Source organism: Episyrphus balteatus, chromosome 3, assembly GCF_945859705.1.
Source record: "Episyrphus balteatus chromosome 3, idEpiBalt1.1, whole genome shotgun sequence".
NCBI classification, from domain to species: Eukaryota; Metazoa; Arthropoda; class Insecta; order Diptera; family Syrphidae; genus Episyrphus; species Episyrphus balteatus.
In genome coordinates, this window is record NC_079136.1 from 87,158,003 (window position 1) to 87,184,249 (window position 26,247).

At 32.1% G+C, this 26,247-nt stretch overlaps 1 protein-coding gene across 2 annotated transcripts in view; it reads left to right on the plus strand.

Annotated features, from left to right (window-relative positions):
- LOC129914269 (TATA-binding protein-associated factor 172) overlaps positions 1-25,202 on the plus strand; it is a 70,792-nt gene extending 45,590 nt beyond the window's left edge. The window contains exons 1-15 of one of the 2 annotated variants that reach the window (XM_055993438.1): positions 1,629-1,857; positions 11,979-12,029; positions 12,108-12,657; positions 16,682-17,152; positions 17,217-17,761; positions 17,825-18,697; positions 18,767-19,012; positions 19,074-19,320; positions 19,601-19,807; positions 19,869-20,189; positions 20,253-20,466; positions 22,843-22,958; positions 23,024-24,153; positions 24,217-24,457; positions 24,519-25,202. In XM_055993438.1, the coding sequence (XP_055849413.1) occupies positions 12,019-12,029; positions 12,108-12,657; positions 16,682-17,152; positions 17,217-17,761; positions 17,825-18,697; positions 18,767-19,012; positions 19,074-19,320; positions 19,601-19,807; positions 19,869-20,189; positions 20,253-20,466; positions 22,843-22,958; positions 23,024-24,153; positions 24,217-24,457; positions 24,519-24,974 (5,628 nt within the window). In that variant the 5' untranslated portion in view covers positions 1,629-1,857; positions 11,979-12,018 and the 3' untranslated portion in view covers positions 24,975-25,202. Of the gene's footprint in view, positions 1-1,628; positions 1,858-11,978; positions 12,030-12,107; positions 12,658-16,681; positions 17,153-17,216; positions 17,762-17,824; positions 18,698-18,766; positions 19,013-19,073; positions 19,321-19,600; positions 19,808-19,868; positions 20,190-20,252; positions 20,467-22,842; positions 22,959-23,023; positions 24,154-24,216; positions 24,458-24,518 lie in introns of those variants that run through there. The other variant, XM_055993439.1, reaches the window with a different exon arrangement.
- The last annotated feature ends 1,045 nt before the right edge of the window (positions 25,203-26,247 follow it).

The window sequence follows — 26,247 nt, forward strand, 5'->3', positions numbered from 1 at the left end:
ATACACGTTATCGATAATTTGTATGGGACTCATTTTATCCCAGATAAAATTTTTCTGCGTACCAGTGCCTACGTTCTGTAACTTAGTCGAGAACTTCTCGCATCGAAAAATTTTAAAACAAAAATTCCATACGTTTCTCTATTTGGGAAAATAACCTGTGTCTGTATCTCGATGTGAGAAGCAACCCTGTAAATTTTTTATTCCATTGGAATTATTGGAAACTGTCAAAAAAAGGGAAAATATTTGTACCTTTGGCCATCAAAGGTCATATAGACATAGTTTTACAATAAATATCTCAAGGCTCGGTAGTCCGAAGGTAGAGCAGTCGGTCAGCGAGTGGGGGTACCAAGTTCAAGTCACAGTTAGGGCATGTAATTTTATCTTTTTTTTTTCTTTAATATTCTTTTTTTTATTTTAAAAATTTAAGTGATACAAAAATAAATTACCGTGAACACTTTTACTTTTAACACATCTCACATTTAATGCAAGATTATCAAATTTTTTTCAAATATCTTACTTTCTCGCATCCTTTTTGCTTGTGAGTAATTTTGGCAGTTCAATCGAGAAATTATCTCGATAATTTTCTTACAGACACAGTTTTATTCACATTTTTCCAGTCTGTCAAGCATTTTGATTCAGAAATGTTTCAAGGCGAGAAAAATTTGTTTATAGAAACAAACGAATGTGAGAAAATGGTTTTTGTGTCGATTCACATTATTTTTGTTCCGATTTGCGTGTTTCGTGCGAGAAATTTCTCGATGCGAGAGTTACAGAACGTAGGCACAGGCTTTAGTCAAAATTTTTAGCATTTGTTTTTTTTTTTTTGTGGCTGCGTGGTAAATTGTGACACGGTTATTTTTCAATCACTTCACCAGTGACTTTGTAGGCAATTTTAATTAGTTGGAGTATAGGGTTGTACAAAAGTCGACAGAAATTATTAAATACATTTTAGCTCGTCTCAATTTTGTTTTTTATGTTTTATATGTGGGAGTTAAAATTTAGCTTGATTCACATACTAAGGCCGTGTGTGAATTGCGTTAAATAGTTAACACCGTGTAAATTTTTTGACACTATTGGGGTGAATTAAAAAAATTTCAAATTGTTTAATATTTTTCTCTGCCTATTTTCTGCCTCTTTTCTGCCATGAAACTCCTTTTAAATTAAAAAAAAAAAAAACAAAACGAAACCATCTGCAATAAAAAATTAACTCAAATTTAACCAGGTCCCAGAGCCCAATAAATTTTAAACAGCTGAAAATTTTTTATTCACCTCAATAGTGTCAAAAATTTAACACGGATTTAACTATTTAACGCAATTCACACACGGCCTAAGCTTAAAAATCTGATCTTCGTATCAAACTGCAAATTTTTTACCATTCAGAATTTAGTGCATGGAAAAGAAGTAAAAAAAAAAATGGAGGAAACATTCGTTTCAACCTAGCGCGATTTCCGTAAGTGCGTACTATGCCCAGCACTTTTTTTTAGTCAAAGATCATATCATCACTCTCTCAACACATCCCCATACTCACCACTCACCACACTCAAAATTATTATTTTAAAATTTTTCGCATATGGCAATACCTGTTTGACAGCCACAAAATCGCCTTACATCGTCGGAATGGCTGACAGTATAAATTTGACTTTCAACGATGGCTGCTTTCCCTGGGAAAAGTGGAAATTTATTAATTTTAAAAAATACAAGTTTTTCTTCAAACAAACCAAGTGTAAAATTAAAATATTAATTGTGTGTGCTTTCCTATATATGTAATTTACCCAATTGGAAAAAGTTTTCAAAAGAAAAGTGCCGCCTAAAGTGGATTGTAAATAAAAAAATATACAATGAACTAGTCTTCAAAAGGTAAAAAAAAAAATTTATCATCTTCCGTCCATCATCATAATAAAAAAAATAGGTTTTAACAAAAAAAAAAATAATGAAAAAAAAAAACATCTCTGAGATAATCTCGATTGCCTCGTCGTGTCGTTGTGAAAATTTTATTTTTTTTTTCAATTTTCTTATCCAAATTAAGCACGAATGGAATGATTTTTTTTTGCAAAAATACTTCCAAAAGTATCAGAATATGATAAATATTTTTTAGAATTGCAATATTCTAATTCCAGGGCATTGTGCCCGATTTTTTAGTTTTTCTTTCGAATCACAAAATCAAGAAAAAGAAAAAAAAATCCTCCTCATACGCTGATTAGAGAGGTGCATTTTGCTGTGCAATGTCGAAGCGAAGTCGAAGCTAATCGATTTGCCTGCCTTCTGCCTTTTTGCCTTCACTCACCACTTCACTCGTGTCGTCGTCGTTGTCGTTTGTTTCGTTCAGACGCGGATCTAGAAATTCTGTTTGGGTGGGGGGTAACAGGATTTAAAAAAAAAACTTACTTCCAAAATAAACAAATTAAAATCCACGACTGGGGTCGCATGTAGTTGCTCTTATGGTAAAAGTAACTCTAATGTTAAAGCTTTTCAGTAGTGATGGGAACTATCGAATAAAAACTATCGATAGTTTAAAAATACTCATTCATTCGATAGTTTGAAATCATTTATTTAGTTACTATTTTCATTCGAATAGTTTTTTTATTCGATAGTTTTTTCATTCGAATAGTTTTCTTAAACGATAGTTTTTTTATTCGAATAGTTTTCTTAAACGATAGCTTTTTTATTCGAATATTTTATTGAATCGATAGTTTATTCGATAGTTTTTATTCGATAGTTTTTATTCGATAGTTTTTATCCGACAGTTTATTCGATAGTTTTTATTCGAATGAATAAATAGCTGCGTTCCTTTGGAAATATTTATCTACTGCTTAGTACTTAAAGCTGCTTTGAACTACTTTTTCAGTATAGCAAAAGTAGATCAAAGTAATTAAAGTAGATAAATATTTCCAAAGGAACGCAGCTAATGAATGAACTATTCGATAGTTCAAATCATTCAGTTACTAACTATCGATAAATCAAATCATTCGATAGTTCCCATCATTACTTTTCAGTGACCAAAATTAGAAAAATTTATAATTTCATAAGTCAAGCCTGGTACGCTGCTCGCGCTAAATTTTAGCTCCCATACAAATTATCGAAAATTTTTATCTGAGCTAAAATGGATCCCATACAAATTATCGATAACTTGTATGGGAATTTTATCTCGGCTAAATGTATCCAGGCTTAAGCCTGGTACGCTGCTCGCGCTAAATTTTAGCCAAGATAAAATTCCCATATAAGTTATCGATAATTTGTATGGAACATTTTAGCTCGGCTAAAAATTTTCGATAATTTGTATGGGAGCTAAAATTTAGCGCGAGCAGCGTACCAGGCTTTAATGTAAAAAAAAAATAAAATCTGTTTTTACAATTAATTTAACACCGTTTTAAGTGATCTTTTATACAAAACCAAGTACGCCATTTGATTTCTTGTGTAAGAAGGAATTTTTAGAAAAAAAATTTTAAAAATCGTTAGAGCCGTTTTTTAAACAAATCCTTGTTTTTTTTATAAAAATTTTCTAACATTTTTCAAAAAAAAAAAAAAAAATTGGTGCCATTTTATTCAACACATAAAATCATAGTTTCGATAAAAGTCATCAACCAGTTTTCAAAAATTAAATTTTTTTTTAAAACTCCAAAAATGTGGTTTTTGAAAATATTGTGAATTTTTTATATAACGATTACTTCAACGTTTTTGTATAAAAATTTTGATTGAAATCAGTTAAGTCGTTTACGGGAAATTCATAAATGAAAAAAAAACTGTTCTATGGCAGGTACCGTTAATAACGGTACAAAAAATATTTTTTTTATTTCATAAGATGGTTTTTATGTATGTGTATTACTACACACAAACATTTTTATCAATATCATTAGAGCCGTTTTTGAAAAAAGTAACTTTTCTATTTCCGTTATATGACAGGTACCGTTAGTTTTGGTCCTAAAATAAAAATTTCAATTAGCAAAAACTGTTTACTACCAAGTTTGAAGAAAATCGCTCCAGTAGTTAAGGCTGTAGTTCGAGGTACATACAGACAGCCGGACAGACAGACAAAATTGCCGCACCCACTTTTTTGGCATTCTCCATCATCGTTAATTCATGTAAAATTGTTATCTCGAGTTCGATTTTTTTTTCCAAATCATAAACTTGCCCTAGAGTACCTATACCTATCACAAGTAAAAATCAAGTGATCAAAGTATTTTTCCGTTTTCGAAAAATTGATATTTAAAAAATATATATATTTTTCTTAAATCAAAAAAATTAATTTTTCAATATTTAATTTTTGATTAATACAATCAAAGTTTAAAAAAAAAAAAATTGAAATTATTGTGTTGTCATTTTCAATAAGGTTAGAAGTGTGAATCGTGAATCTAGTTATAATAAACGGAAACCACTTTGACTTAACTGTTTTTCGGAATGATTTTGCGTTGAAGACCTGCTATGTGAAGGTCACTACTCGCTACAAATGCACCGTTTTGTGGGCTTCTTTAAAGCGAATAACTCACTAAATTGTAAATGCTCTTCAGAAAGTTTGGTTAAAAAATATTACCATGTAATAGTTATTATATTATGGAATATTATATGATTTTTCAACTTTTATAGGTTTTCATTAAAAAAAATGTGTAAGAAATCAAAAATTGTTCTCATGGTCTCATTCCCTCATTTTATCCACAATTAAACATAACTTCTTTCTAATATACCATAACAAAATAGAGAAACCCTTCATATGGTATAAAAGCTCGTTTCCACCTATTTGCCTTATAATTTTCTGTTTTTCACCTCAGGTTTTGGGTGGGTCATGACCCCCAATATCCCCTCCCTAGATCCCTCCACTGGTTTCGTTCTTCGTCGTCTATTTCAACGTCACACGCATGCAGTTATGTTCTCATTTATATATATATTTTTTTTCTGTTCATAAAGTAAACGCGTTATTTATTGGAAAACATAATTAAATACAAAAAACCTTGAAGCCCTAAAAATCAAATAGTAAAATGAATTAAAAAAAAAACAACAACAATTATTGTATTATGTACTCAAATGTATTTGTTTTTTTGTTTGAATAAAATGCGCTTGTTGTTTGTGAATTTGGGTGGCTGGTTGGTTAACTGGAATTATTTGTAGGTACTATTTGTACAGATGGCTAGGCTAGGCCTGTTAGATGAGATTCTTAGCTAGGGCCTAAACGGATGGATGGATTTGCTTGAAACTTGGTACAGATGATTTTTACATAATTCCCTAGACCCTTTTTTTTATTTTTTTAATATATCCATTTTAACGCATATCTCCCATATAACGTTTTCGAGGTATTGCAAATTTCTCGAAAACGGCTCTAACGATTTCGATTAAATTTGGTGTGCGCAATACTCTTATTGATTCTAACAAAACTGCGTTTTTAGTTTTTCTCAAAAAATGCGGAAAACGGAAATATGGCGTTGCCGTTTTTCAAAAATTGACTTATTTTTTAAGTTCATATATTTCATCAAAGCATAAGTCAATTTTATTAAAAATTTACAGACATCATTTTGAAGTATAAAATATTAAAAAAAAAATATTAAAAAAAAAATATTAAAAAAAAAACATTTTTGAAAAAAAAAAAAAAAATTGAATTTAATTTTTAAACTTTCGATTTTTTTTTTTTGATTTTTTTTTTCTCGACACTAAACAAAATCTTAAATTTCCAATAGATATTTAAGATAAAGATACTGTGAACTACAAGAGCAAGTACGTGCGACCCAGTCGTGCATTTTATTTGATATCAATTAATGAAATCAATATAATTTAGGTACAGTAGGTAACTTGCCTGAGATTTTGTTGTTTTTTTTAATTTTTTTAAATATTTTAGTTTGCTAGTTTAGTTTAATGTTTATTTATTTAGCGTTTAAAAAAACTATTTTTACAATTTTAATACCTACATTAGAATAAATAAATAATTATAAATAGTTTAGATTTTTAATAATAAGTTTTGACAAAAGTTCATACTTAACTTTTGAATCTTGTGACATTATTTTCAATTTGAACATCATTTGGCAGAATATTAAACATTTTTATTCCCTTATAAAAAACAACAACATTTTTTTTTCAAATATTTTCAAAATGTTTTTTAAAGTTTAAATTATTGTCTATTGTAATTCCCAAGTATTTAATTTCTTGAACACATCCAAATTCATCAATACAATTATGTATTTCTCTATTTGTTGTTTTTTTTTTTTTTTAATATATAGTTTTAATTTATTCATATTTAGATACATTTTTACATTATTTATGTCTTCTCTTAACTTTTCTACCGCAACATTAACATCAACATTAGTAACATTATAAAAGACCATCATCAGCAAAAAAAAACTATTTGTGAATTTCTTAATATTTTTTTATAACAATAATATACAATACATAAATAATGGGCCCAACATTGCCCCTTGTGGCGCAGCTAACTAAACACTAATACTATTTGACATTTCACTATTAAATTTTACCATTTGTTTTCTATTTTCTAAATATGATTTAAACCATTGATATCCTATTCCTCTTATCCCATAATTGTACAATGTTTTTAATAGTAGGTATATTTCTATCAACGGTTTCAAATGCCCGTTTAAGATCAAGGAACGTTGCTGCTATTTTCTTTGTTCATGGATTTTTTCTTTCCAATCAGCTATCACAAAGTTTAAAGCAGTTTCTCACAAATGTTTTCTTCGAAAGCCAGATTGTTCTTTCATTATAATATTATTATTTTAATCAAAAGTAGCATCATCAATTGATAAATACTAAAAAAAAAAATAATTTTCGTCAAGAATTTTATGCTGCCATAGACCAATAAAAGTAAAATCGTTAACATGGCGATTCCACCATGACATCGACTTGAATGTTAGGGAATATCTAAAAACGCTTTTGTTTCAACGAAATTCAATCAATGACATCCAGTGGCCTTCTCAATTACCTTACCTATAGTATTTGAGGAAATTAAGAACTTGTTGAAGATTTATGTTTGCAGGGATAAATCTTTATTAAAAATTGTAAAAAAAATTGGTAAAAATTGTCTAAGAAATATATATTTTTTTTCCTTTTGTTTGATCAGCTGATTAAGTAATTACAAACTTGAATATATTGACAATATAGTTGTTACTATAAAAATATACCAAACTATATTAAGTAATGAAGAGTGTTCCTATTATTTTGGCCATACGTGTATAGGTGAATATAAAATAAAATGCACGACTAGGCGGCACAAACTTTTTTAGTTCGAAATGCTAATTTATTTGATAACAATTTGATATTAAAGCTATTGATTAAGTTATCAGAAAAAATATGAAAACAAAAATTTAGAATAAAAAAATATGTATTAGTTTATTTTATTAATTTTACGAACCTATTTTTCTTGGAAAATTGAATACATTTTATTTTTATAAATGATAAATTATCCGTAGTGCGAACTTAAAATCAAGAATCACTTGGGGCCATTTTTTTCACTATTTCTCAAATTGAAGCAAACTCTCGATTTTGCCAACTTGAGAGTTACTATAACTCGAGAGTTGAAACGCAAGTTGTAATTTCTTTTTATTCACTAATTATTTTCTCAACTCTCCAGTTGGAGATCTAAAGTTGGCAAACTTCAAGTTTGAAATATATCCCTGGGATATTTATGAAATATGAAACAAAAACTGTCATTTATTTAAATTAAAATTTGAATCTGTCATATCGAAAGCATATTTGTATTCTAATTTGTGTTTAATTTTTCGATTTAAGTTTGCTTTTTTGATTTTTGTTTGCTTTGGAATATTAATTCGTTAACACAATAACTGCCAACAAAATTTTGACAGAAAAATTAAAAAAAAAATCTGAAGCAAACTCTCTAACCGCGGGGTTAAATTCTTTTCAATTGGGAACACCCGCGGGAGAGAATTCCGTGTAATTAACGCACTGCACCTGTTTTAAATGCATTTATAATAACTTTATAAAATCTAATCAAAATCCAAATATTTTTGTTTAAGATAAAAATTTAAAAAATTACTTTTAGACATTTTCTCAAATTTTTTGAGGTTTTGTATAAAAAATAATCCAATATTTTAGTTATGCAGAACTTTCACTTTTGCAAGAAATCGTTTAAAAGTCCATTTTTTGCACTCATGCCCCCTTTTTTTCCTCCCCAAATATTCAAAGACGTCCAATAAAATGGCATAGCTTCTCGAAATCCGAAATGAATAACTATCAGTAAACTACTTTAAAGTAAAAAATGAAATAAAAATCATTGTAGGTCTTACGTAAAGTTAGACCTTGCCTACAAGGGAGCGCTCAGGATGAATCCCGGTCTTAACGAACAAACCGCTCTGAGCTAGGTGGCTCCATGCTGTTCATGTCAATTAAGTTGAGGTTAATCTCCACTTGTGGGCGCTACCTGTCTTCTTATGACACGTTAAAGCAATTTTTAGGATATTAAGACCATTTAGTTTGGTCATAAAAACACAATTTTAATTTTCTAGCACGAATATTTTTGGTCTAAGAATACATTTAGGACGCAGATATCCCTATATATTCTCCGTTAGTTTAAATGAAAAACATCCATTGAAATTTAATATGACACTGCATGTGCACACCAGTGCAACCCGAATGAAATGAAATGTTAAACAAAAAAATCACCTTATCGTGCTTTTGCTTTGTCATTCCTGTTATCATGCAAATACATATCTTCACCATCCCTCTATATTTTCTTCAATAGATTAATACTAAGTATACTTAACTAATTAAGTAATTAATTAATTTTTTAAAAATGTTTGTAATACTTTGAAAAGGAAACGCGCATGACAAAATTTTTCGTCATCATAACAAATAAACTATAACTTCCTTTAAAAACCACGTAATCTCTTTTCGTTGGTTGACACAAAAAAAAAAAAAAAAAAAAAAACACACATCATATCATGATTAGCATCAGAGGTTAAAATCTTTTTTTCTATAATTTCGTTTACATATTTTAAAATAAACTTCTGGTAAATAAAATAAAACAAAAGAAAAATTATAGCTGTGCAACTAAAGAGTTACGGTAAATTCAAACAATTTTTTTTTTTAATGATAAGCTGTGTTTTAATAGTTTACGTTAGTTTTCGAAATATACAACAACGAACAAATAGAAAACATAAGATTCTTTTTAATATTCGGTAGACTGAGATATTTACAGAAACTTTATTATATGGGTTTTTCTTATCTCTGTCTTTAGAAAAATGCTCTCAAATAACATGAACATTATACTGTGTTGTTTATTTTTGTATATAAAATGTTATCAGCGCTAAGAATATGTTTATTTTATTTTTTTTTCGTTAAAGTTTTTTTACTGCATTTCTAAGTCGTCGAAATTATTTATATTTTTTTGTATCTTAATCCTAATTACTTGGAACTTTCTTAAATAGAAGAAATAAACAATCAGTAAAACTGAACATGTATGAAGTGCACCAATAAATAACAATGATAAATCAACAGAACATGGTTGAAATATTGTTAACAATAATTTTATCAATGTTAACATAACAACAATGATAAATTTTTGGCTCTAACGATTTTGATTTAAATTTTTGTGTGTACTATTGCACATAAGGTCGTACTTAATAAAAAAAATATTCTTGCAAACTTTATTAAAGGTAGCTTAGTCTTAGACCCTATTTTTTAATTTTCGACTTTCTCAAAAAAAAAAAAAAACAAATTTTTGAATTTTTTAAATAAATTGTTGTTTTTTTTTTTTTTGAAAAATTAAAATACATTTTTTTAAATACACCGATGAAATTCTTTTGACTTTTTCTTTTGAATTATTTATTAAGAATCTCTTAAATATAATGTGATAGTTTTTATTCTATGGTTTATATTCTAAAGTCCACGTCACTAGAATTTATTCACTAAACAAACAAGTTGTAAAACTTTATATTTCTATTCTGCAGTTTTCGTTGGACTCTACTTGTGCTAGAAGGTTTCATATCAACTAGTCACTGCACTGTTAATAAAATAAATTTTTATTTTATAAGCAAAAATAATAAACACAACAACCCTCGCAAAAGAAGAACCATCAAATAAAATTATCTAAAAATGAATATGTTCAAATTGAACCATGCGTTTTCCATTATGATATGTGCTGTGATATGTCGGACTGATCCTCTGCTAGAAAAACTAACCATACCTTTAAATATAATTGATCGAAGAATGCATTACATCTGAATGGTATTTTCTGGAGTACCATCATTTGTTGTTTCTGTATTTTAATTTATAGACAAAACAAATCTTATTAAAAAAAAACATACCATACAGTCTCATTTTTGGTTTTGAAAATATTGCTTGTCAAGTTTGCCGGTTTTAAAAATTCCTAAAGTCTGCCTAGTTGTGGTGAACGAAAACGTAAGATGATGAAATTTAAAATACACTGAACGAAAAAAAGCTAATATTTTCTAAACTGGTAGCGATAGAAATTTTTTCTATTTGGTTTTAGTACAGTCATGTATACCGCCATTGTCAGACCCATTCTGACTTATGGCAGCTTAGTCTGGTGGCAAGCTCTGGAGAAATCCACGAACTTGAAGACCCTAACCAAAGTACAAAGAACAGCATGCATTAGTAATACGGGGGTGATGAGGTCCACTCCAACCGCAGGTTTGGAGGCAATCCTTAATCTCACTCCCTTAGATCTATTTGTACAAGAATTAGCAGCAAATAGTGCCCTACGACTCAATCAAACCAACATTTGGAGTACTAGTCAAAGCGGTCATACCACGATCCTCTCTAACTACGTTGACAACAACGTAAGTACAGACTACATGACCCCTTACTTAGACTTCAACAAGTCTTTTAATGTCAGTTTCCCCAACTGACAAGATTGGGAAAACAGTGTACCTTTCTTAAATGAGTCGACTATCGCCATCTTCACTGATGGCTCGAAAATTAACACTGGGGTTGGTGCAGGTTTCTACTCAGAAATCCTCAACCTTGCCAGTTCTTTCAGACTCCCCGATTACAGCAGTGTCTTAGAAGCCGAGATACTGGCAGTGAAAAATGCTGCTACACAAATATCCATGATGGCGATATGACCTGCTGACATTACCTTTTTCATTGATAGCCAAGCGGCAATAAAAGCGATTTCTGCCACCTTAATCAAGTAAAAGCTTGTTTGTTGCTGTCGCAAAGAGCTTAGGGTTCTTGGTATGCAGCATAATGTAAGACTCTGCTGGGTTCCCGGCCACAGTGATGTGTTCGGCAACGAAAAAGCGGACGAGCTTGCAAGGGAAGGCTCAGTACTTGATCCTTCTCTCATAGACCATAACATCAGAATCCCACAATGTGAAATGAAACGAAATATCGTCAAACATATTTTTGAAAAAAAAAACAATGAAAGATGGAACCTCCTAGATACCTGCGTTCACACCAGAAAGCTTTGGCCGAATTATGACGAGAAAAAATCTAATAAGATCTTACTACTCAGTAAACCTTGTTTTGTGTTTTAACGGGACATAACCTACTGGGCTACCATAAAAAAAAAATAGGGCTTAGCACAGATGACCTATGTAGAGGCTGCGGCAATGAGGACGAACAGAAAGACACTACTCACTTCCTCTGTCACTGTCCAGCACTCTGCCGCACTAGAAAAACATTTTTAGGGAACTACTTCTTTAATGAATTATTAGAAGAACTATCAGAACTGTCAGGCAACAGCCTAATGAACTTTGTCAAGTCTACCAAATGGCTCGACAAACCATAGGATTCATAGGATTACACTTTTTTAATGAGGTTATAAATACTTCAGGGTATGACAAGGGATCTACATTGATCTAAGTGTGACGGTAACAACATCAACTGTCAGCCCATTTAACCTAACCTAGTACAGTCATATGTTAAGCTATCAGCCATTTCAGGCTTATTCATTTTTTACCGTACTAACATAAAAGTGTTTTGAACTGCAAAAGCAAGTACGTGCGACCCAGTCGTGCATTTTATTATTAAATAATTTTTTAACGCTTTTTCTTTTTTTACAGAAAATATCAGCGTTCATAAATAGAATAAATAGATACAAATATGACTTCCAGGTAATTTTTATTGTTTTTTTTTTATAGTTTTCTTAACTAAAACATGTTGTTTTTTTGTGTTATTTAATTTTTTTTCAGGCTTGACCGATTGTTTATTCTTCTTGAATCGGGTTCTTCCGCAGTCACTCGAAGAGCTGCAGCTAAACAAATAGGCGAAGTTCAAAAACTCTATCCACATGAATTGCATCATCTTTTAAATAGATTGATAACATATTTACATAGTAACACATGGGACACACGCATAGCTGCAGCACAAGCAGTTGAGGCAATATTAAAAAATGTTCCCGACTGGACTCCAACTGCCATTAAAAAAGAACAACAACAAACAAATAATGAAAATGATGAAAAGAAAGACATTGAAGCAAATTTGTTATCGTTTGCAGAGTTCAATTTGTCGCATATTCTCCAGAAGGGAGCACGTTTAATCGGCTCTGAGGGAAGTGAGTTTGATATGCATGTGGAAGATGATGCCAATAAATCAGCAGAACGTTTAAGTAGACAGAGGGCACTGTTGAATGAAAAACTTGGAATCACACAAGCAACGAGGCTTGGTGTTAATCTTACTGATATGATTACAGATGAAGATGTGAAAGAAGGATCAAATGACTACAATATAAATGAAGAAAAGGTTTGTTGTTATTGAGCTTAACAATTGATGACAAAAATCTTAAACACTTTAACTTGAGTTAGTTAGATAAGAATATATGTAATAAGATAGCAATCTAGCAGCGGCATCGCGTGAGATATTTTGATAGGTGTGCAATTCTTGAATATTATATACCTATGTACATATCGATACCTTTCCGTGAGAATGTATAAAACAATTTTTTTTTGAAAATTACTTTTTGATTTTTAAATGTACCATGAGTTAATCACAACGTTTTGGTCCCATTTTGGTTGCCCTATCATGTATGTAAGTGAAACTAGAGAGAAAATAAAATTGTGCAACCCTTTAGTTTCCTCACAAGAATAATTTTGTTTTTTTGTTTCCTGAACAATTTTAGAAATGTCGTTTAATACATTCTTATGGGAAGGTATTCATATGTAAAAATATCAAATATTAATTAATCTTATAACTTTAAACGAGCTAAAATTGTTTATATATATATATATATATATATAAATATATATAAAATTGGGATCTCGGAAACGGCTCTAACGATTTCGATGAAATTTTCAGGGTTAGTTCATCTAAGCGAGTTAAAAGTTTTGGAAGTATTTTTGGAAAAATCCGCCCACTGCCACGCCCACTTTTTTAACATATAAGTTTTTTCGGGAACGGCTCTAACGATTTCGGTGAAATTTTCAGGGTTTGTTCATCTAAGAAAACAAGGTTTGTTTAAATAAGCGAGTAAAAAGTTTTGGAAGTTTTTTTTGAAAAATCCGCCCACTGCCACGCCCACTTTTTTAACATATAAGTTTTTTCGGAAACGGCTCTAACGATTTCGATGAAATTTTCAGGGTTTGTTCATCTAAGAAAACAAAAAGTTTTGGAAGTTTTTTTTTTTGAAAAATCCGCCCACTTCCACGCCCACTTTTTTAACATATAAGTTTTTTCGGGAACGGCTCTAACGATTTCGATGAAATTTTCACGGTTTGTTTATCTAAAGGAGTTAAAAGTTTTGGAAGTGTTTTTGGAAAAATCCACCCACTGCCACGCCCACTTTTTTACCATAGAATTTTTTTGGTAACAACTTTAAAGATTTCGATGAAATTTTGAGGGTTTGGTCCTCTAGGCAAATACAACATTTTGGAAGTATTTTCTCTTATATTAGTCTTGTTTTCGCAGAGACAGATTCAACGATTTCAATAAAATTTTGAGGGATGGTTGCATGTTTTACGCATTGTTCTTTTTCTTTTTGTTACAATAACTAAACAAAATTTTTTAGATCATGACTTTTTTGATCATGTATTGAAACTTTTAAGTAATTTGTTGATTTGGTATCACTAATTATCTTTGTTTTACGTTTTTTTTTTCGTTTTAATGCGACTATTGTCAACGTATAAGAATAAAATAACTCACAAAAAGCAACACCATTGACCTAATGTCAATCTTATAATATACAGGGTGTCCCAAAAGTAATGATTCAAACGAAATATGCTGATTGGGGAACTTAAGGGCTCTCAGAATTTGGTAACTTGTTCATCCCAAATCCTTACGGTTTTCGATTTAATGCAATTCTTGTGAATTTTCGAAAAATCCCTACTTGGGAACAGTATTCTGCTTTCTGCGCCCATTACTGATTTTTGTTTATTAAAATTCTTTTACGAAAACATTGCCAAATAATTAGGAACAATTAATTAATCAAAAAATTAACTAACAGTTGCAAGTTTTATAAAAAATCTATTTCTAACTTTTATTTCCGACCAACACCGCAAAAACAATTTTACGGTGTGAGAATGGTTTATTATTTTAAAAAGTTGCCCTGTTATTGTAGTTTTCAAAAAAGTATAAAAGTTTCCAAAGTTGCAGTTAGATCCCAAAATATTACGAATTGAATTCAACAAAACAGGGTTTTTCAGTTGGTTGTTTTTTGTCCTGAAAAACCCTGTTTTGTTGAATTCAAATTGTAATATTTTGCGATCTAACTGCAATTTAGGAAACTTTTATACTTTTTTGAAAACTACAATAACAGGGCAACTTTTTAAAATAATAAACCATTTTCACACCGTAAGTTTTTTTTTGCGGTGTTGGTTGCAAATAAAAGTTAGAAATAGATTTTTTATAAAACTTGAAACTGTTAGTTAATTTGCAGCGAAATGGCGTATGGAATAAAAAATATTTTGATTAATTAATTGTTCCTAATTATTGGGCAATGTTTTCGTAAAAGAATTATAAAAAAAAAAACAAATATCAATAATGGGCGCAGGAATCAAAATACTGTTGTCAGGTAGGGATTTTTCGAAATTTCACAAGAATTGCATTAAATTGAAAACCGTAAGGATTTGGGAGGAACAAGTTCCAAATTCTGAGAGCCCTTAAGTTCCCCAATCAGCATATTTTGTTTGATCCATTACTTTTGGGACACCCTATATAAGTAAAAAAAAAGAAAGGAGTAAAGCATCCACTGATACAGAATAAAACAGAGATAGGGATAAAAATAATATTTCTTCATACTAAGCTTTGCCGACAAGGCTAAACTTGAAAAAAAGATTAACTTTATATTCACCATCCAAAACTTTCTGACCCGTAAATTAATTGAACAAAAAGGGATCTCATTGCTGTAAGCATTTTCGATAATGCAGATTCCTGTAACCCTGGTCATTGCAAACTCAAACCCACTCCAAAAAATTGCTGTTTACATTTGACTTTTTTCACTGAAATTTATAACATTTAAGGATACCGAGCAAAGCTCGGTCACCCAGGTACTTTATTTATTAAATGCACACCTTGCACACCCTGCCATCTAGGTATGTAACTTGATTAGCGCTTATTGGATACAAATGATGTTAGTGTAAGTCTAAAAATAAACAGTTGTAATCGTTTGTTAACTGATCTAACGCCAGCAACTGTTATACATACTCATCTTCATTGATCTTATACATATACATATACACTGGTCTGCTGTAGTTGACTAATTGCTCTTGGAATAAAGCACAAGAAACTAGGGGTGTGCTAAAGAACAATTTTTAAAGAGCAGTGATCGCAGTGAGCATCACAAAAAAGCAGCTATTAATAGCTACTATTTAATCATAATCACTCTTTAAATAGCAGAATTTCCTTTTAATTTGAAATCTGATCAGGTTTTTCAAAGAACAGAGAACACTTTTGAAAAAAAGTCGCGAAGTTAAAAAGAGCAGAGATCAGTGAAATCATTGAGAGCAAAGAACATTTTTGTAATGATCGTCCTATTCATTTGATCGCTTCATATAACAATGAACAATATATTTGGGGTCCTTTTAAGGTGTTTTATGTTTTTTGCAAATGTAGCAGAGATAAAAAAAGATAATATTGAAAAGTAGAATAATGAATAACTGACACTGGACTGTGATTACTTTTCTTATTGTAAATCGTTTTTTTTTCTCTCTTCTTCTACCTGAAAATATGTTTGTAAATAAGCCCACTGCTATAGTATTATTATTATTTATATATACACTTTACTTAATTCAAATTTCCTTAATATATAATTTAAAGACTTATGTCCTACATTGTAAGTTGAAGAGCAGAGTGATTAAAAGCAGCTATCGCAATAGCAGCCTCAGCTTCACAAGAAACAAGTTTTTTAAGTCTGTGGTAAAGCCATTCCTCTTTTTGCGAAAAGAGAGAGAGAGAGAGATCAATACCGAAATAGTCTTAAGGCCAACTAAATAAGCTTTTGCATGAAATCATGCCTCTTTGTCTTTTCTTCTCTGGTCTATAGACCCATCAAACTGTTGACGAAGGACTTCAAACGCTCACATAATACCGTAGAGAGGATTTGATATGCGATGTTAAGGGGGCTGATGCCTCTGTAACAGCTCTATAACGCTCTTTTCCCGTGTAGCCTCTTTTTCCGTAACAACAAAAAATCTGTTGACCTAATTGGTACGAAGTCTTTCCCAAATTGGTTTATTTGCGTACTTACTAAGTATTATAAACTCCACCCTAAATCTAGCTTCGCTTGAATGGTTGGGCTTCAGAATTAAAAATTATTTTTTTCTAAATTGTCTAGGTGCCAGTTGAACATATCTTGAATATAAATACAAATATCGGCCATGCAGCAAGTACATCATCCAATGGACACACTCTAAGTTGCCGCGAAATCAATCGTGCTAAAAGGAAAGCCCGCCAAAATGTTTCGGTTAATCCCAGTACGTCATCCGCCAATCTCAGTCGTAGTAACTCATCCAGTAACGGAAGTACCATCACACCCGATGAGCCTGATAAGAAAAAAATTAAATCGGATACAATTGGTCGAGCTGCAACAGAGCTCTTTTACAGTATGAATGCTCCAGTTCCTGACGCAACAGGTGCATGGGTTGATGCGGTGTCCTGGCCATTTGAGAACTTTTGTGCTCGTCTTTATCTAGATTTGTTCAATCCCAAGTGGGAAATACGCCATGGAGCAGCAACTGCTCTTAGAAAATTGATAAACAGTCATTCTGCGGGCGCTGGAAAATCAATTGATGCTACTCAAGACGAGGTAATCTAATTCTTTTATAATATTCTTTTCAAACTGAATTCCATTCTTTTGCTTCTTTTTTAAGATGGATAATGGTCATATTTTGTGGTTAGAAGATGCTGCTCTGCGACTGTTGTGTGTTCTTGCTTTAGACCGATTCGGTGACTTTGTGTCCGATCAAGTTGTAGCACCTGTTAGAGAAACTTGTGCTCAAGTCTTGGGCACCATTGTACGTGATATGCCAACAGAAAAAGTCCATGAGACAGTTAGTGTCCTTCTAAAGTTAATCAAACAAAATGAATGGGAAGTACGTCATGGTGGATTATTGGGCTTGAAGTATATCTTTGTTGTTCGTGAAGATCTCTTGCAAATCTTTCTTCCTCTCACCATATCTGACATCTTGATTGGATTATTTGATTCAGTAGATGATGTTGGAGCAGTAGCAGCTTCCACATTAATTCCAGTTGCATCATGGCTTCCAAAATTATTAAATCCTGCTCAAGTATCAACTATTGTTAAAATGCTCTGGGATCTGCTACTTGATCAGGATGAATTGACTTCGGCTTGTAACAGTTTTATGGGCTTGCTGGCAGCTATTCTTTGCTTGCCGAACTCTTCAACATGGATTCAGTAAGTTTAAACTGTAATAATTTTGTATAAGCACAAATTTTAACTTAATTTATTATTTATTAGAATGGAACCCATGTCAACTCTAGTCCCAAGATTGTGGCCATTTCTCAGTCACAATACAAGTTCTGTCCGCAAGTCAACATTGACAACTCTCAAGACTCTAACACAGGGAACAAAAGGTGATGAGGTACACACCCAAACTCCTAAATCAGAAACAGATGCCAAAGATGAAATAAGTTTCGATTCTAAGAATCTGAAATTGAATTTCGGAGTTATTGACTGGCAGCCGCCATTACTGCAAGAGGCACTTCGTCACATCTATCAAAGAATACTGGTAGAACCACAATGGGACATACAAGAACTAGCAAAAGAAGTTTGGATGAATCTTATAGATTATGCTAATTTAACGGCATTACTACATGCAGCTTGTCCTTATGTTTCACCTTGGATTTGTCTAGCAATGCAACCTGCACGCTTGCCATTCGACACAAATATTCTTATTCAAGCTGCACACACGCAAGTCAGTGAGAGACGGCGCATACGTGATGATTTGGGTGGATGTTCTAATCTACAACAGAAATTATTCTTGGGTGGAAATGAAGCCACACCTGCGGAAGTGAGAGAAAAAAATTTCATTCGTGCTCGTATAAATGCGGCACGGGTTTTGGGAGCCCTATCACACTTTCTCGTTCAGCCAGCACCGGGAGTTGAATATAATGCGGTTACAGAAAGTCCAATGGAATGTTATACCAAAGTTTTGCATGGCCATTTGCAGTCTCGATCGGCTGTACAGCGCACAGTTTGTGGTTTGATTATCGCCTTCTGGGCCCAGTCAGATTCAACTGTAAGGCCGGCTTGTCCGAAACTGCAGGAAAAACTTCGTTACTGTGTAATGGAATATGTTTACTACGATGAAGTAGCTTTGTCATTAACAAGGTTAGTTGTGTAATGAATCATTTGGTTTCTAAATTACAATTAAACATTTATTTTCTTTATTGTTTCTAGACTCTTACAAGAGGCTCATGATTTTATTGCCACTCTAAAGCAATATAAAATTCCAATTAATGATTTTAACAATGCCAAAATTCTTACGCTTGAACAAATAGATGCCTTAAGCACAACAATGACTGAAAATCTTAAATTGAAACATAATCTTAAACCCAAAATAGGCGATATGCTCGAAGAAAGACGCAAATGCTTGCAAAATTCTTTTCAACAAACAAATACAGAACGTAATATTTTTGATATCAGGTAATATTTTTATTAAATATATTATAACGCAAGTTTAACAATGAGTTTTATTTAATTTTAGTACACAATCTGCTCTTGCTGGAGCAATTGTGTGTATGCGTTGCCTGCCAGAGAAGCTGAATCCGGTTGTCAAACCTTTAATGGAATCAATAAAACGCGAAGAACGTGAGTTACTGCAGCAATTGTCGGCTGAATTTCTAGTATATTTGATGGATCAAATTAGTGATAGGAATCCTAGTCCTAATAATAAAATAGTCACTAACTTGTGTACATTATTGAAGAGTGATACAGAGTTTACACCTCCAGTGGTAAGTAGAATCAAATTAAGTACAAAACTTAGAAAACACATGGTGTCTGCTAAATTGGAAAGTCAATTTTTTTGGAAAGATTAATTTTTGAACAGTTCCAACATTAATTCCATTGAATGCTTTTTGCTTCTGATATCTTATCCAAAAGGTAAAATTAACAAAGTTTTGCTTAAATATAATATGTTGTGAACAACAAGAGAAACCGACTCGTGCATTTTATTTTTGATTTGACTTATATCATAAATAATTTTGATTTTCGTTTTTCTTTTCTTCATTTAAGGTAACTGCAGATCTACCATTAAAATTATCCCCTCAACTAAAAGGAACTGATGCAAAAGATCATTATTACGGAATACTCACTCTGTCAATACAACAGAAAATTGGTGGAAGTCAAACTAATAATACTAATGCCACTAGAGGTCCAGGTAGACCTCCAACAGTAGTTGAAGTACCGGTTGAGAATGGATCATCCGTCGTCGATAGCAACGTATGAAATATAATGATTAAGCAACTTAGAAGGTTTTTTTTATATGTTTTTCTCATTCTAGGAAGCAAAACAATGTCGTATCCAGCGTATAGGATCAACGTATACAATTGAATTTATTTGTAAATATTTTGGAGCCAGCTTAAATGTTAAAGTACCAATTATCTGGCAAATAATGTTTGGCAAAATTGATAGCTTTCTTCAAGTCAATCCTACAATGGATATGTTGGCAGATAAATTAATTGATCCAACATCAACAAATGATCTAATGACAGCTTTGCAGTTAATTGAAATTGCAGCTCCTCATGTTGATGTTAGCTTACACGAAGAGCTTTTTCAATTACTTCCAAAATTGGGAGTACTTATAACACATCCATTAAAATCCGTAAGATATTTAATAAATATTTATATTTATTTCAGATTTAATAATTTATTGATTTATTTACAGGTACGACATATGGTGGCACGTTGCATTGCAACTATTGGTAATATCGACATTTGTAAAACAATGAATTTCGTTGTTGAACATTTGATGGTTCTTTTGAAAAAAATTGAAAATGTCATATGCCGACAAGGGGCAATCGAGACCATTGAAAGACTTGTTGAAAAGTTGCAAATAAAAATGGTCCCTTATGTCGTTCTTCTAGTCGTTCCACTATTGGGTGAGTATTTTTTAGAAGTTACTTAATTTATTTTTATTTGAACATTTTCTTTAAGTAAGATTTCGACAATTATGAAGAGGTAGTTTGTAAAGTTCCTTAAATGTAAAAGAGCTATGTCTTCACTCGAGTTCGTACCTAAGAACTAAGATAGCTTATAAAAATACCCTAGTATTTGATAGTCCTAAGGCTGCTTTTGCGATTGCTGCTTTCAATCACTCTGCTCTTCCACTGAGCAGAGAACAGTTGCGACTGCTCTTCAATATAGGGGCTTCATGCACAGTCCTCAGTTTTACAATAATTTGCTGTTTTTTTTTTTTCTTATACAATGATTAACATGAAGATATCAATGCTTTTAAAAGCAAAACTGCTCTCTGATCTTTGTAACTTCACTGCTCTTTTTCAAAAATGTTTCGGTTCTTTAAAAGTACACTACTTTTTTGTGAAAATTCTGTTTTCACATCAACTGCTTTGATTTACGGTGAAAAAAGCAAAGACGTTAACAAAAATTTACAATAAATGAAAAAACAGAAAAGTTCAATATGAATACCCTTGTTTCAGTGCAGGCATTCATTTAAAATTTCAAAAATGGTCACTTTCTTTTTATTTATTTTAAATCATATTTTGTTAAAATGAATAACAATGGAGCTATTCAATAAAAGCCATAACAACCTCTTTTCCAAGATGGCGACTCACAGTTTTTCCAAAAATGTGAAGCAAGTATGCCAAATTCAAGGTAATAAGTCTGAATGAATAAATCGACAGTTAATTTATGATAAAGTTCAATTTTCTGTTGTCAGAGATCCTCAGAAGATCAATAAAAAAAACAAACAATAAGAGTAAGATTTGTAGTTACCGGTTAAAAGACCATTTACTGAAGAAAAAAGGAACATATGATATTTTTTTTGCTAGGTTCACATTCAGGAGAGAAAATATAATTATTCTAACTGCATATTTTTTTTCTACATGTAAATTTAAATTTTTTTTGAGAGTCCAAATCAAAGCTTCTTTGTTCGTGGTAAGTACTAAATTTGATAAGCCATATATTTTGAGAGGGGTCAGATGGGAAGAAAGTGTTTTTATTTAAAGAAAGAAAACAATTATATCTTTTAAACAAAGTAAGTTTTGTCTGCAGAAACTTGCGCTTTCTCTTGCAACAAGTGTTTGTTTACGAGTATTTTTTACATAATGTGTTCAGCTAGGGAGCCTTTTGATGTTTGTTTTTCCAACCCAACAGCCCGATTGCGTGGTGTTTTGCAGTTAATGAAGTCAAAACTAAAAATGCAATCAAATTTAGAACCTGAAAATCAAGAAATCTTAGCAAAACACTTGTTTTTTTTATTTTTTTCCCGAATTCCCATACAAGTTCCTGGATTGAATCATGTGTACAAAAGTAGGCGTGGCAGGGGGCGAATAGGGTTGACACTATTTTGTGTTTTTAAACTCGCATAGATAATCAAATTTCTTCAATTTTATTCAAATTGTGCAAGCCGTTTTCTAGATATAAATATGCACACTCAAAAGTGGGCGTGGCAGGGGGCGTGGAAATTTCGCTAAAGTTTGTAAAACGTGTCGTTATTACATTTAAAAACAATTTTTTTTCCAAACTCAACTTATTTTTAAAAATTTGATTTTTTTCCAACATCTCCATACAATCAACGCACTGTGCGACTGTTCCCGACCTCCTATTATCCCAACAAATTGACTTTTATAATTAGGACAACCACCCAAACATATTCCATGAAAAAAGTTTTGTCCCACAATTTAATTTACTAATTTGCCTGGGCATTTATTCCACAAAATCGACCTTTTGAGTGTAGTTATGAAGAGCAGCTCCCCAAAACTGAATTTCCCGGAATTCCCATCCCTTTCTAGAGTAGAATTAACAATATTACGTTGTGGTCATGTATATTTCATCGATTCCACAATACCACTTTCCTAGGATATTCATTTTTTTTTTCAAAATATTCCTTCTTTAGTCGGTTGAACAAACATCTTTTTTTTAAGGCTAGGAGTTTTGAACAAAATATCTACCCAAAAAAGTTTCAATTAGATAGTTGAATTTCCATCTTTGTCCACTTCACCTTCCATTTCGTTCCTTTATGTGCAACTCTTGGAAATTCCAGCAGAAATTTGGAAGCTCTTTTGGCATACAGCGGTTACAAACAGGAGTGTTTACCCGATTCCTCCAATTTGTTAGAGACTTTAGTCGTATCAGCCTACACAGGGCAGATCAATATTAGAGATTGTCCGATAGAAATTCTGAAATGGGCGGGAGTTCTAAAAACAATTCATGGTGTTATTGAAAATCTTGAATCTTTGTAACAGCTATACTTCAGATCATCTTACTAAACTTACTATTAATATTTCATTTTATAGGTTGTATGAGTGACCCAGATGAGCCAGTTCGTTTACTATCAACACATTGCTTTGCGACGCTAATCCAACTAATGCCTCTGGATAGTAAGCTTGGTAAAACAGAAATAGCTTCAAAGGTATAAAATATCATCACATCTTTCATTTTGCTTTTTATTAAATTAATTTTATTTTATTTTTCTAGGAACTACAAGCTCGAAAAACTCGAGATCGAGAATTTCTTGATTACTTATTTGCTCCGAAAACAATTCCAGATTTTAAAGTTCCCGTACCAATAACAGTCGAGCTGAGAACCTATCAACAAGCCGGTGTTAACTGGCTATGGTTTCTAAACAAATATAATTTGCACGGTATTCTTTGTGATGACATGGGTCTGGGAAAGACCCTTCAAGCCATATGCATTCTGGCTGGTGATCACCATCAGCGAATGATTGAAAGCGCTACAGAACTGCCGAGTCTTGTGATCTGCCCACCTACTTTAACCGGCCATTGGGTATACGAAGTTGAGAAATTCCTCAAATCAGCCTTTCTAAGACCATTGCACTATGTTGGATTGCCGGGAGGACGAGAGAAACTACGACCGAAAATCGGTATGTGTAATCTAGTCGTTGCCTCCTATGACACCGTCCGCAAAGACATCGATTACTTTAGTACGATCCACTGGAATTACTGTATCCTTGACGAGGGACATATCATCAAAAATGGCAAAACTAAAAGCTCCAAAGCCATTAAACAATTGAAAGCTAATCATCGTTTAATTCTGTCAGGCACTCCGATCCAAAATAACGTCCTTGAGCTGTGGTCGTTGTTTGATTTTCTAATGCCAGGTTTTCTAGGAACTGAAAAACAATTCATTGCTCGCTTTAGTCGTCCAATTCTTTCTAGTCGTGATTCAAAAAGTTCACCCAAAGAACAAGAAGCTGGTGTCCTAGCCATGGAATCGTTACATCGTCAGATTTTGCCATTTTTATTGCGAAGAGTCAAGGAGGATGTGTTGACGGATCTTCCACCAAAAATAACACAAGACTTGTTGTGTGAGTTGAGTCCTTTGCAGGAACGTCTGTACGAGGACTTTAGTCGAAGTCATTTGAATTCAGAATTGAAGGACTGTTTGGCAAATCTTGGCGAAACGGAGAATCTGAACAAGAAAACACATATTTTCTATGCGTTGCGTTATTTACAGAATGTTTGCAATCATCCAAAACTTGTGCTTCTTCCTAGTCATCCGGAATACACTAAGATAACACATGAATTGAGCCAGTACAATAGTTGTTTGAATGATATTGAACATTCAGCAAAACTACCTGCCTTGAAGTTAGTTTTTGTTTGTAATTTGTTTTAAGAGAATTTTTGTTTTAATGTTCAAATTTTGAATAGGCAACTTCTGTTAGACTGTGGCATTGGTGTGGAGACGGAAAGTGTGAATCAGCATCGTGCTCTTATATTTTGTCAACTCAAAGCTATGCTGAATATTGTGGAGAACGATTTGCTGAAGAAACATTTACCTTCTGTTTCGTATTTAAGGTTGGATGGAAGTGTACCAGCTTCATGCAGACAAGAAATTGTGAACAACTTTAATACTGATCCTAGTATTGATGTTTTGTTATTGACAACACAGGTAAATATAAAAACCAAAACTTGTCAATATCTTCTTCTTATTTCTTAATTTGTTTTAACAGGTTGGAGGCTTGGGTTTGAATTTAACTGGAGCTGATACGGTTATCTTTGTGGAACATGATTGGAATCCAATGAAAGATTTGCAAGCCATGGATCGTGCACATCGTATTGGGCAAAAGAAAGTAGTGAATGTTTATCGTTTGATTACTCGAAAATCACTTGAAGAGAAAATCATGGGATTACAGAAATTCAAGATCTTAACAGCAAATACCGTAGTTAGTGCTGAAAATGCCTCGATGGATACAATGGCTACCGAACAATTGTTTGATCTCTTCAATTTAAGTGACAACAAACAAAAAAGTGGTAATGGAGAAGGCGGCAGTTCTAATGCCACAAGCAGTTCAAGTGGACAAATGTCAGTTGCAAGTGTTATAGAAAATCTTCCAGAATTATGGTCGGAAAATCAATACGACGAGGAATATGATATAACGCAGTTTGTCCAGGGATTAAAAAAGTAACATATCATTGAAAAAAAACACCACCTTTATCAATACTGCGCCACAACAAAGTTAGAAATTTAAAGCTTTCGAAATGAGTTTTGAAATGTGATGCTTTTTTTTTTAAAGTACCACTTGGCTGCCGCAGTTGCTGCTTTGACTACACTTTTAACTATTATAGACTTAATAATTTATTCTCATTTCATTATTTGTATACCCTTTGTTTTTCTCCTATTTTTAATGAAGAAATAAAAAAAAAAAATGATTTAATGAAAATTCTGTGCATTTTATATTATATCATTTTTTTTGGAAAGCCCGCAAAATCTGAATGAATTTTCCATACACTGCTGATATGAACCCAAAACGGGGTAACGGAGTCTAGACTAAGTTACTCCTGAAGAAGATCAACAATTATTGTGTCATTAGTCATTACTTTCAGCAAGAAAGTGAATCAAATCCGTTAACTGTGTATGAAATGGATGCAAACTTAAAACAGATTCTTGGAGACAAATCTCCAAAAAAACTTGTTTTTCATTGATTAATTGATCATAAAGAGACCTTTGTTTTGATGTCTCACTAGATGATTTTGAAGGACATTTTTTAAAATGCATTTTTTTCGGCAATTTATTGATTTTTTCTCGAAAATTCAAAAAAAAATATATTTGTATTTTTGTACCACAATGCATTGGTCTGTTCACTGTGAACTAATTTCTGTAAGCCAAAACTTGTTCAGAAACTTTGGTTCTTAGGTACTGCTTCCGAATGCAAAAAAATGTTTGGATGCAAATAACTCAGCAACCAAAGATCCAAGAAAGTTTTGGTTTTCAGTTATGAATAGAGCTTGAAGGCCTTTCTTTTGATGTCTCACTCGATGAATGTGGATACAAATTTTTTTTAAAATTCATTTTTTCTCGGCAAGGGGTTAACCGAAAATAAAAAAAAAACATAAATTTTGAATTTTTGTACCGAAATGCATAGGTCTGTTCTCTGTGAACTCATATCTGTAAACCAAAACTTGTTTGGAGACTTTGGTCCTTAGATACTGCTTCCGAATGCAAAAAAAATGTTTTGATGCAAATAACTCAGCAACCAAAGATCCAAGAAAGTTTTGGTTTTCAGTTATAAGTAGAGCTTAAAAAGGCCTTTCCTTTGCTGCCTCACTCGATGAATTTGGATAAAAATTTTTTAAACTCATTTTTTTTCGGCAAGGGGTTAACCCCTTGTAGCCCCATGTGACATTTCTGTAACATACCGAAAAAGATCGCCCAAAAGCTGTAAAAAACATATTTTTATT